Genomic DNA, 13,185 nt, shown 5'->3' with positions numbered 1-13,185 from the left:
ATAAGTTGTTCCATTGGTTAATTACTTTCACTGTTAAAATTTTACACCTTATTTCCAGTCTGAATTTATCTAGCTTTAACTTCCAGCCATTGGATTGTGTTATATCTTTCTCTGCTAGACTGAAGTGCCCATTATTAAACATTGATTACCCACAAAGGTACTTATAGACTATAATCAAGTCATCCCTTAAACATCTCTTTGTTAAGCTAAATAGATTGAGCTCCTGGAGTTTATCACAGTAAAGCATGTTTTCTAATCCTTTAATCATTCTTGTGTCTCTTCTCTGAACTCACTCTAATTTATCAACATCCTTCTTGAATTGTGAAGAACAGAAATGGACAAAATATTCCAGCAACTGATGGACCAGTGCCAAATACAGAGTTGAGACAGCCTCTCCCCTCCTACTCCGGTTTAGACATCCAAGGATTGCATTAGCCCTTTTAGCCACAGCATCACACTGGGAGCTCATGTTCAGCTGATTATTCACCATGATCCCAAATCTCTTTCAGAGTTGCTGCTTCCCTGGATAGAGTACCCCATCGTGTAAGTATAACCTACTACATTCTTTGATCTTAGATGTATATATTTACATTCATCCATGTTAGAAGGCACATTGTTTGCTTGTGCCTAGGTTACCAAGTGATCCAGAGCGCTCTGTATCCATAACCTGCCCTCTTCATAATTTACCGCTCCCCCAAATTTTGTGACATCTGCAAACTACTGCTAATGACTTTGTGTTTTCTTCCATGTCATTAATAAAAATAGTAGGTGCCTAAATATGGACATTTTAGACTCCTATTTTTGAAAACTTTGGCTTTGTTATATTATAGTATAAAAGTGTACTTTTGTCAATAAAACCCTTATATTAAGACTTTTTGTGTGTTCAATTAAAAAAGTACTGCAATCTTACATTTGAGGTTTTAAAAATAGAAAAGCCAGGAATGATAGCATCTACCTGACAACCTTAACTATCACTTTGTATGCATGCATTTGACAAGTTTCATAAGGTGATCAAATAACATTGGCCTCTATAACCTATCTGGGCTAACCTTTGCTCTGAATAGGTTGGTGTGTCCCAAAACCAGCATTATGGACTTCAATGACTTCTCTGGTACAAATGTAATTTTTTTTATTGGATTGGGCTCACTGACATCTGCAGCAACTCTCTATTTAGCTGTTCATGTTAATTTTTTGTACATACCCAATTGTAAATAAGCAAATAAAATATTAAAACAGCTAAAATGATAATCAAATCTTGGCATGAAAAACTAGTAATTAGGATACAGAATGGGAATTGAGGAAGTGCAATTAAAAGGAAGGATTACCCTCATTTAATTTGCAAGCAATCCATCCCAAGAAATTTGAACTGGGAAAGTTCTACCACCTGAGCTAAATTAATATCCATTATCAGTCAGTAGTAAGTCACGACACCCTCTTTCAAGCTTCCATTATTACATCCTCCATTCTGCTGCTGAAAGTCACTGTGACTTCCATATTTGATTCCTTCCAAGTACACTAACCAACCAGCTTACCTTTCTATTAGTTATTTATTTTTTTAAACAATAGCAAGGATATGACACATTGAGATGGTAACTTTGTAAGAGTGGTGAGCAGTGCTTTTCGTAAGTAAAGTTTCAAAACTAATAGATTCCTCTCTCTCTGAAATGGAATGGAAGTTCATATTAATTAAACTCTACTCTATGGTGAGGAAACTCACTCAGTCAAAGGATTGACAAACTTGTGTATGGACCTACTGGGGTCCCATGCAGATGATGAGCAACATCTGCGGGTGCTTCTCCTGTGACAGCACTGCAACAATTAAAGGTCACAAAAGTAATTGCTATTCAATTACCATGATGTACAGTACTTCTCTGCTGCTACAGTAATAAGGACAGCACAAGAAAACCATGAAACCTCAAAAGTTCAGCCAGCAGCCAGCCAGAGACTCCAGCTGGTAGAGACAGAAGAAACCAAAGCATGGACTGCTGCACAGGGGTGGAAGGGGTGAAATGGGACTGAGCCAGTGCCATCTATCTATCCCCTCAGCATCCTCTTGGACTCAGAACGCTGGAGGAGATACCACCTAAATGTACTGGGGGCACTAGGACCCAAGGGTGCCTCCCCCTTGTGAATCGAGGAGAAAATTGCAGAATAGAGCCAGCCAGAGACTCCTGCTGCCAGGAGCAGAAGCAGCCAAGGCAGGGACCTTTGGTCCTTGGGATATTCATAAAAAAACCTCCTATGGTTCTAACTGGACTTTCTCTGGCCTGTGCCGATTGCCTATTTGCTCCAACCTTTCCCCACATCACTTCACTCCATATCTGCCACTCTTGCCCCCTTTTCTTTCCATTTAGCTGATCCTTTCCTAAATAACACAGCTCCCCCACCACAAAAAAAACCTCCATATACATATACACCATGGAAATAACAGAGCATTTGCTACCTCACATTGTTCACTCTGCTTCTGTTTTATACTCCTTGCCCCATCCTTTGTCTATTTAGATTGGTCCTGACTCAAAGAGCTTACATCTACTATTCTGTGTTTGCATGGTGCCACTACAAAATGGGAACCCATTCTTGGTTGGCCTTTAGACACTACCACAATACATAAAAAAGTTACCTACCTTTTTGAAACTGTTGTTCTTCGATATTTGTTGCTCATGTCCATTCCATTCTAGGTGCACACGGGCCAATGTGCGCGATCATTGGAAATTTTTGCCTTACGGTATCTGTAGGGTTGGCTGTGGCGCCTCGAGTGCTGCATTCATGCGTCGGTATATCAGGCACCGCCAGCCCTAAGCCCTCTAAGTTCCTTCTTGCTGGCAACTCCAACAGAGGGGCAGAGGAAGGGTAATGGAATGGACATGAGCAACACATCTTGAAGAACAACAGTTACGAAAAGGTAGGTAATCATTTTTTCTTCTTCAAGTGCTTGATCATGTCGATTCCATTCTGGATGACTCACAAGCAATGTCCATGGAGGTGGGCTCAGCGTTCAGGGTCCTGCAGCTTGCAGCACTGTTCTGCCAAACCCAGCGTCATCCTGAGCTTGCTAGGTAAGCGCATAATGAGACGCGAACGTGTGGACAGACGACCAGATAGTGGCCATACAGATCTCTTGGATTGGTACCTGTGCCGGGAAGGCTGCTGACAATGCTTGTGCCCTAGTCGAGTGTGCCATCACGATTGCCAGCAGAAGCACCTTTGCCAGCTCATAGCAGTAGCAGATGCAGGCCATGATCCAGGATGAAATCGTCTGAGCAGACACTGGGCGATCTTTCATTCTGTCTGCTACCACAACTAACAACTGCATTAACTTACGGAACAGGTTTGTTCTATCTACGTAGAAGGCCAGAGCCCTCCTCACATCCAGATGTACTCCTCATCTGATATATATATAAGGTTTTGGAAAGAAGATGGGTAAGTGTATGTCCTGGCCAGTATAAAACTGGGAAAAGACCTTGGGAGAAATGCTGCGTGCAGTCGCAGCTGGACTTTATCCTTGTAGAAGACCGTATAGGGCAGTTCTGAAGTAAGTGCTCTCATTTTGGACACCCTGTGAGCCGATGTTATCACAACCAGGAACAAAACCTTCCAGGAGAGAAGCAGGAGAGAGCAGCAAGCCCGAATCGCTGGGAGGCCCCATGAGCTCGACAGCATGAGATTCAGGTCCGAGGGAGGGATGGAATCCTGGATGCGCAGGTAGATATGCTCCAGACCTTTCAAAAGCTGTGCCGTCATGTTGTGAGCGAAGACTGACCTGCCTTGGAATAGTGGAAAGCTGAGATAGCGGCCAGGTGGACCTTGTTCAATAACAGGGACAATCCTTGGAGTTTGAGGTACAACAGATAGTCCAGGATCTCCTGCAGGGAGGCCTGCTCAGCCCGGATATGCCGTTCCGAGGCCCAGCATGCAAACCTTTTCCAATTGGCCAGGTAAGTGGCTCTGTTGGAGGGTTTCCTGCTACCCAGGAAGACCTGCTGAACACGGGCCGAGCTCACCCGTTTGTCCGCGCTCAGCCATGCAGTAGCCATGCTGTCAAGTGCAGTGCCACCAGGTTCGGGTGCAGAAGGCTGCCGTGGTTCTGGGACAGCAGATCCAGCCAGAGGGGTAGCTGTAGTGGGACGGCTACCGAAAGGTCCAACAGCATGCTGAACCAGTGCTGGCAAGGCCATACAGGGGTATTAGGATAATCTTTGCCCTCTCCTGCTTGATCTTCACAAGGACTCTGTGAATCAACAGCATTAGTGGGTAGGCATACCTCAGAGCTCCCAACCACAGGATGAGAAACATGTCCGAGAGTAAGCCCTTGTCCATTCCCCAGACCACACAGAACATGTGGCATTTCCTGTTCTGCCTGGACATGAACAGGTCCACCTAGGGAGTCCCTACCTCTAGAAGATTATGCTGACCACCTCTGGATGGAGCGACCACTTGTGACCAGACAAGAAGGTCCTGCTGAGGTGGACAGTTACCAGATGAATGGCATGCCACACACAAAAATCCCATAGGCGGAGAGCTGCTTGGCAAAGGGCTGACGACCTGGCTGCACCCCGCCTGTTGATGTAATACATCGTGGAGGTATTGTCCATTGACCACCTTGCCCTTCAAGTGGGTCAAGAAAGCCTGGCAGGCCAAGTGAACCACTCTGAGCTCCTTAACCTTGATATGGAGGGCCAGATTGTCCAGCAACCAGCAGCTCTGGGTGCTCAGCTTGCTCAGGTGGGCTCCCCAGCCCAGGTCCGAAGATTGGAGACCAGAGTCAGCAATGGGGCCAGGGCAGGAACTCCATCCAACATTGACCTGGGGTCCAACCACCAATCCAAAGATGAACAGATGTGATCCGGCACCCTGACTAACCAGTCTAGGTCGTGCCTGTTGGGAATGTACACCGACGCCAGTCATGCTTGCAGAGGCAGGAGGTGGAGCCGGGGATGACTGACCATGTATGTACATGAGGCCATATGGCCCAACAACCGCAGGCAGATGTGAGCCGTGGTGAGCAGGTGGTTTTTCACATGGGAGATCAGGTCCGACATGGGAGATCAGGTCTGAAAATGCACTTCCGGAAGGAAGGCTCTGGCTCGCGTAAAGTCGAGAACTGCCCCAATGAACTCTATTTGCTGGACCAGCATTAAGGTGGATTTTTTCTTGTTTATTAACAGGCCCAGATCATGACAGGTGGTACACATGAGATTGAGGTTCCTCTCCACTAAGTACAGCGCCATGAATTGAAAATGGCATCCGCCCACTATGAAACGGAGGAAACGCCTGTGACTTTGGAATATGGAAATAAGCGTCCTTCACATCGAGGGTGGCATACCAGTCTCCCGGATCCAGGGAGGGGATGATGGAGGCCAGGGAAACCATGCAAAACTTCAACTTTCTGAGAGACTTGTTGAGGCAACGCAGGTCCAGAATGGCTCTGAGGCCCCCTTCTGCTTTCAAGATTAGGAAGTAGCAGGAATAGAACCCCTTTCCTTTTATGTACCAAGGGACCTCCCTCCACCGCAGGAGGTTCTTAACCTTTGGAACGAGGAGTTGCAGAGTACACCCCTGAGATACTATGTCAAGCACCCAGTGGTCCGAGATGACTGATGACCAGGCCAAATGGTAGGGATGAAGACAGTCAAGGAAAGAAGAAGGTGCATCCAGGGAGTTGACTGGGATATCGCTCTTTAGCACACCTTCAAAATGAGCGCTTCTGGCCCCCAGGATGCTTTGCTGGGCCGGGCTGCATGGGTGAGCGGGAGGTGGAAAGGCAGCAACGACTAAAGCTTGTGTCTATCCCTTCTCCCTGCAGACCCCTGCCAAGGCTGCCAAGGCCTTGGCGGCAGGGGCAGCCAGAACTGCTTCCTTGGAGACTGTGGCGTACGCATACCCAGCAAGCAAATGGTGGCCCAAGTGTCCTTTAAACCCTTGCATCTGTCTGTTCCGCAAAGAGTCCATTCCCATTGAATGCAAGGTCCTAGATTAAGGTCTGCATCTCTTGGGACAAGCCGGCAGTCTGAAGCCAGGAGCTATGCCTCATGACCACCGCTGAAGCGACCCCTCGTGCAGCCGCATCCCATGCCATTTGGAGAGAGCACCTCGCTGCCACGATACCCTCCTCCACCAGGGTGCTGAATTCCGGCCAAACCTTGAGGGAGGGACTCCTTTAACTTACGGAGGGAGTCCCATAAGTTAAAATTGTACGTGTCCAAGAGGGCCTGGTGGTTCACCACCCAGAATTGCAGGCTGGCTGTTGAATAAATTTTTTTCCCCGAAAAGGTCCAGTCTTTTGGCCTCTTTATTTTTGGGAGTTGAACTGATGTGCCCCTGCTTGTCCTTCTCAATGGCTGAAAGATGACCAGCAAGCCTGGAGGTGGATGGGTATAAACGCATTTGAACCCTTTGGCTGGAACAAAGTACTTCAGTTGGGAGGGATGGATGATGGGGTTTGCCAGGGAGCCTTGGCAATTTTTAGGGCCCTGTCATGCACTGCTAGTGCACCACAAGCAGGGGTAGAGGCTAAGAGCACAATGAACAAGGTGTCTGCCCGCTTGGCCATCTCCTCTACCTCTAGGCCCAAGTTCTCGGTCACCCACTGAAGCAGGTCCTGGTGTTCTTTAAAATTGTCCAGTGGGCTGGCCTTCCAGGATCCCACGAGTGCCTCATCCGGGGATGAGGATGACAACTGTACCACTGGGGGAGGCCCCGGGACATCATCCATGGTGGGAGAAGGGGTTTCTAGGATGGGCGCTGTCTCCTCTAGCCTGACCACCGGTGCCATCAACTGTTGCTCCAAGGTGGCGGCAGATGAGCAGTACCCCATGCACTCCAATAAGGCAGCTGCCTATACTGCCAAGGGAGCACTGTACATATCAACGTGGCCTCAGGTGCCCAATTGCACTGGTGGAGTCTCGGCAAGGGGCTAAACTGTCCTCCTCCGCTGGAGGAATCTTCTTCTGATGACCATGGTGGGGCCATCGACACCTGTGTCTGTCTGCTGCCCATCGCTGCCGGAGACCGGTGTTGGGAGTATTAATTATTATTATTATTATTATTATTTTTAATCAAGTCAACTTTTTTTAAAGACTACTGTTTTGTGCTGTACTGTTCCAGGGATGATTTTCCTCCCAGTGTAATATTATCCCACTAGTGGGAAAGAGAAAGGGATGAAGAGAAGAAGCGGAAAAAGGGAAGGATGATGGAGAAGTAAAAGATGAAGGGTGTGTGTGTTTGCATGATTCATTTCTGATATCACACTCCCAATGAAGAGGATGTCACTATCCCACTGAACTATGATCATCCAATATGGCAGCAGCAAAGGATGGAAAGACATGAAGAAAAGACAAGAAAGACCAGGTACAGTTACAATAATCCTGGGACATGCTGCCAGGATGTACCATTAATTCATTTAAACTTTCACTGGATTAGTGAAATTGGGGTTTGGGGGAAGGGGGAGATAATCTCAGAAAAAAAGAAAAAAAAACTTCCAAAGAACCCAGGGATGGAGGGACAAAGATAAAAGGAAAGATAGCAAACAGTAGGAGAGAGAAAAGATAACTAAAAATAAGTTACCTGAAGGTCTGTGAAGTGCTAATTACAGAATGCAAGATTAACATGTTAACTGACATATTAGCAGCATCACTATACGTGTAAAGAAGCAATAACTGCTCTGAAAATTGTCTTTCACATGTTATTTCAAGAAGATAATTATGTAGCTGCTGGTCAGATCTAAAGAGCTCTTATTTTGGAGGAACATGTTGGTACTCAGTAGCTTCTTTTAGCTCCTACTTGCCATATCCACCATGTTGTAGCTATGGAAATACAGATAAGTTTTCCTCCAACACAATGCAAAAAAAAATGATGCCCAGAGTTTAAGATACTCAGATTCTGAGTTAACAGCCACCTCAAAAATAAAGCCAATGACACACATTCCCCCACAATACTACTAAATACAATACTACAACAACTTTTCAGGTAGAAAATAACTATTCTAAGATAAATGTTCATGAAGTATTTTCTGTTATGCAACTAATGATTTAGTTAAACATTTTTAGTGAAAGTCTGAAGAAGAATACGGTATTTCCTCACAACTCATGTATAGAGAAAACGTACAATTTTAGAAATAAGTATTCTTTTTTCATAAAAAAAATACAATATACAAAAATGTACATTAATCCTATTATTGTGCAGAATTTAATGTTACATATGACAAACCAGTTGACTTCTTTGCATCTATCCACACAAATTAATTACCTGCGTAGAATTAAATATTTATACTTTGCCTTCCCATGAGATGCATGGGGCTGCTCCTCATTCAGCTCAAGCACACCCTAGCTATGCAAAAAGTATGGGCATTTAGTGCCCTCAGACTACATCAAGAGGTGGTCCATGCAGACTGTGCAGAGGAGGGAAATCCTACTCTCCCCTATGATGGCACCAGCTGCACAATTCCACATTCAGAGGCAGAAACACTCTATACTGTGTTGTTAGGAGGGAGAGGCAGAGAGCAGGAAGGTAAGGCTGAAAGGGAACAGTTAATATTACAGAACACAGTAAAATGTAGATGGTTCCATTCTAGTCTCAAAGATGCACAGTTCTAGCCTTGGAGAAACCTGTCACTTTCATTTGGCACTACGTTCAGAAGGGAAGGGAGAAAAGTAAAAAATTAATACAATTCGTATTAATTCTCAATTGATCCTTTTTTTTCCTAGTACCAACTAGGGCTGTCAAGTGATTAAAACAATTAATCGCAATTAACTGCAATTAATTGCACCATTAAACAATAATAGAATACCATTTATTTAAATATTTTTGGATGTTTTCTACATTTTCAAATGTATTGATTTCAATTACAACACAAAATACAAAAAGTGTTCAGTGCTTACTTTATATTTATTTTTGATTACAAATATTTGCACTGTAAAAAACAAAAGAAATAGTATATTTCAATTCACCTAATACAAGTACTGTAGTGCAATCTCTATCATGAACGTTGAACTTACAAATGTAGATACATGTACAAAAACTAACTGCATTCAAAAATAAAACAATGCAAAACTTTAGAGCCTACAAGCCCACTCAGTCCTATTTCTTGGTCAGTCAATCGCTCAGACAAAACAAGTTTGGTTACAATTTGCAAGAGATAATGCTGCCCACTTCTTATTTACAATGTAACCTGAAAGTGGGAACAGGCGTTCGCATGGCACTGTTGTAGCCAGTGTTGCAAGGTATTTACGTGCCAGATAAGAAGCAGGCAGCAGTATCTCCTGTAAATGTAAACAAAATTGTTTGTCTTCGCAATTGGCTGAACAAGTAGTAGGACTGAGTGGACTGGAAGGCTCTAAAGTTTTGCATTGTTTTATTTTTGAGTGCAGTTATGTAACAAAAAAATCTACATTTGCAAGTTGTACTTTCACGATAAAGAGATTGCACTACAGTACTTGTATGAGGTGAACTGAAAAATACTATTTCTTGTTTATCATTTTTACAGTGCAAATATTTGTAATAAAAATAATAATATAAAGTGAGCACTGTAAACTTTGTATTGTGTTGTAATACAAATCAATATATTTGAAAATGTAGAAAAACATCCACAATATTTAATACTGTACATTTCAATTGGTATTCTATTGTATTAACTGTTTTTTTAGTTAATCGCATGAGTTAAATGCAATTAATTGACAGCCCTAGTACCAACTAAGAACTCTACAAAAATAATTTAAATTATTACAAAGGGCTCATAGCAATTGGCTTTATTTGCCAGTGTACAAAATTAATGGTGGCCTAGGGCCAGCAATATAACAAACTACTGAATAAATTTAAAAAAAAAAATCATTATTTGCCACAAAGAGTAAGATCACAACAACTGCTGAGATCAAAACAAAAAGATTTACACAAACTGTGATTATGATTAAAAGAATTAACTGATGGTTCTTTACTTAGATTTCTTAAAAGTTAAACACATTCCACATTTTTTTCCAATTCAAATAGCCAAAGAGCCCTTAATTTCTGGCATGTTCAATTAATGTACCTTCTGTAAGTTTTTAAATACTGTGGTCATAGGTGCCTTAGATGTCACTAAAATAGATAATGTTTTGTAACTGTTACATGTCATTAAAGGGATATGTGGGCGATTTCCATGAAATAACATTCTGTATGCTCTTTTTTTCAATTGTCTTCTTTAAAATCTTAAATGAGACATTCAACAATTTACAGTCTTGTTTCTATGACAAACTTAGCAATACTTTTGCATTCCCAGAACAGCTTTAGAACTAAAGTATAAGAACTGTATCTGCTGTAAAGAACCAATATGGATATTATCTTAATATATAAATGACCAAAATAGTAAATTACCTAATCTGCTTCCATTCCTAGGCATTGCCATGAAAGAGCCAAGGCTGCCTCCTATAACGCTATGTGGTCTCCGTAAAGGGGGCTTCTTGAAAGATCCCGTGTATTGGTGAAGAAATGAGTGCATACTGTGAGACGTCGGAGGCCTGCCATTCTTCACAATAGGCTCTATAATTCCCAAGGCCCAAATGTTCATCCCGATGAACAAGTGAGAGATTCAGGAACATGTCAGAAGAAAAAGAAGAGAAAACTGTTACTATGCAGATAATCTCCACTCACTGGATGTTTTACTTTTTCAATACTGAAGATAGTCAGAGAACACAGTATTATTGGAATTCCCTTACTGGAAAACTATTACAAACAAAAAAATGTTAAACACTCCAGAGCTTGCATGAAGATCCACAACATCTGAAATTGGGTCAATTCCTTAACAACTGTAGGTTTTCCACAAAAACACTCACCACAAAAACCATAAAACCCAAAAATTCCAAGCATCAAAAGCAGACTACAGACCAGAAGATACCCATTTAAAGTTTGCATAGATATTTATTTCCTTTAAGTTTACTTAGCAATGGCTTCATCTTCACCATCATGTTTATATCAACCTTGCAATTTCTAGTCTGCTTGAGGGGCAAATTCACCAGCAAGCCTTCAGAGGCTTGTCAGCCCCTCTCCTCTTAGTAGACTTGCAATTGGGGATTTACTGTAAGCCTTAGCTGAAAGTCTACCAAACCACTCTCAGACCACAGTAGCAATGCCATAATTAAGTCTATTAACTACTTACATTGTAACATCAGAATAGCATGTCACACTTATTTTGGCTTTTCAGAACTGAACACAGCATTTACTTACAGTAAAAGGACTGTTCTTTTAAGTATTGCTACCCTTAAATTTATTTACACATACTTTCAACCTTAATTTTATCTAAAAAATACAAGGAAAAGAAGTGTATACAATTATTTCAATAATGTTATAATTGATATTGCAATCAGACAAAAGTCAGGGAGAAGTAACGGTTCCCTCAGCAACCTCAAGTCTATTCCCTTGTACATGTCTTATAATAGTCATTCACAATATCATCATACAACAGATTATAACACCACCAGACAACTCAATTAATTTACCAAGTTAATGGAGAAATATTGTCAATTTAAACAATTTCCCCCAGTAACAGAGAAATGCATTGATTGTGGAACAAACATACATGGATATAATCTTTACTACACAGGGCTCACTCCTGCCCTCTAATATAAAATAACGTAAGGTTTATAAAATTAGCTGCTTCTTCATAACATATTGTACAAGATGCATATTTACATGTTGGAGAGATAAATAGAACCTATATACTCGAGTTAAGTACACTTTTGGTCTCTTTATAGATTCCCATCAATTTTCTTTTTCCCTAACTGGTTCTCTTCTTGCAGTTACATGTATGTTACTAACAGGAACAAATTAGACCAAAGAACACTAGTACAGCATAGTCACTCAGGAATTAGATAACTGTGCTGCCAAATAGGAAACTGAAGCTTGAATGCAATTTGTGAAATCTTTCTTCCCTGCACCTATGGCAGATATGTCCATCACAAAGGTTTACACGTCTTCTGGGATAGGGCACAATCTGCGATGCTATTCCATTATGCCAGAAGCTGATTCCCATGCTGGTTCTGGAGGGAACTGAGAACTTCGTTGTTGGGAAACACAGACACACTCTCTCTCTCTGAAGGGATTTAGCCATGAGTATGTATTTTACGGAGAGCAGAGTTTCAAAGGCAAACCAAAATAATAATACAGCAAAAATCCAGCAACTAAATTCAATCAGTGTCTTGGAGGTAAAAACTTTTGGACATCTGATTATGATATGTTTAATGGGAGAGAGAAAGCAGCACATGGACATAACTGCCCAAGGATGTACTTATAAATTAAAACAAAATGAAATTAAGAAATAGTTGACTTTCCACAGGAATAGTATGGAAGTACAAAATCACTTCCAGTCAGTTGCTTTAGGGAAAAACTGTCCAAATAAATAATTTAGACAGTGAACAGAAAGTGAAAAGACAGGCCTGCACTGCTGCAAGCCTTCCTGCCGTTTTCCTCCATTAGCATCTTTCATAATTACATACTTGTCAGAGAATGAAGCAAATATGTTATACATGTGTTTGTGACGTAACCTGTGTCTTAATCTTCAAGGTTCTGCACATCTCTGTCCCAACTAAATCTTTATTCTTGTTTCTAATTATATGCTACATTAGACCTTTGGATCCACAAGTGATGCCAGCCTCACTAAGCTCAAAACTCCCTCATTCATATCTTTGTACCTTCTGCCATTGTTATTCCTTATGCCTGGAATGACTGCAACAGGCATTCAATCCAGCTTTTCATTCAAATTCGTACTGAAAATCTATTTATTTTCCAAGGCCTAGAAATGTTGACCCCTATGATTATAATGCCAACACTTCCTAATTTATTTTAAAAAATGATCTAAATTATCTTCACCCTCCAAGTCTCTCATTAAGTTCTTATTTGATCTTTGTCCATCTTTCAGACAGCAAGATCCTAAGACTGGAACCAGACATCTGGATCTTGTATAATTCTGATCTCAGAGTCACTGCTTAACAAATAATAATGCTAACTATAAAAATCCAAATGGTAGCTTAATAATAGTTTGCTGCATGGGATGATCTGAGGGATTTAGACTGACATTGACTGGTTATAAGTTTTATTTATGGTGAGTTTTTAAATGTTAGATACTGTTAGATTTGTGAAGTCCTTCATATTAAGGATATGATATTTTTGTTTGAATTGTATTTGTACAGGTGCATAGTTTTAAAAGGTACTTTTAATAGA

The 13,185-nt window shown here is 41.7% G+C and overlaps 1 protein-coding gene across 1 annotated transcript in view; it reads right to left on the bottom strand.

The window, feature by feature from the left end:
* CDK17 (cyclin dependent kinase 17) overlaps positions 1–13,185 on the bottom strand; it is a 186,434-nt gene that overhangs the window by 73,969 nt on the left and 99,280 nt on the right. The window contains exon 3 of the mRNA XM_038406963.2: positions 10,345–10,509. Coding sequence (XP_038262891.1) covers positions 10,345–10,509 — 165 coding nt within the window. The remainder of the gene's footprint in view (positions 1–10,344; positions 10,510–13,185) is intronic.

This window comes from Dermochelys coriacea, chromosome 1, assembly GCF_009764565.3.
Source record: "Dermochelys coriacea isolate rDerCor1 chromosome 1, rDerCor1.pri.v4, whole genome shotgun sequence".
NCBI classification, from domain to species: domain Eukaryota; kingdom Metazoa; phylum Chordata; order Testudines; family Dermochelyidae; genus Dermochelys; species Dermochelys coriacea.
This window is presented reverse-complemented; position numbering and strand designations above follow the sequence as displayed.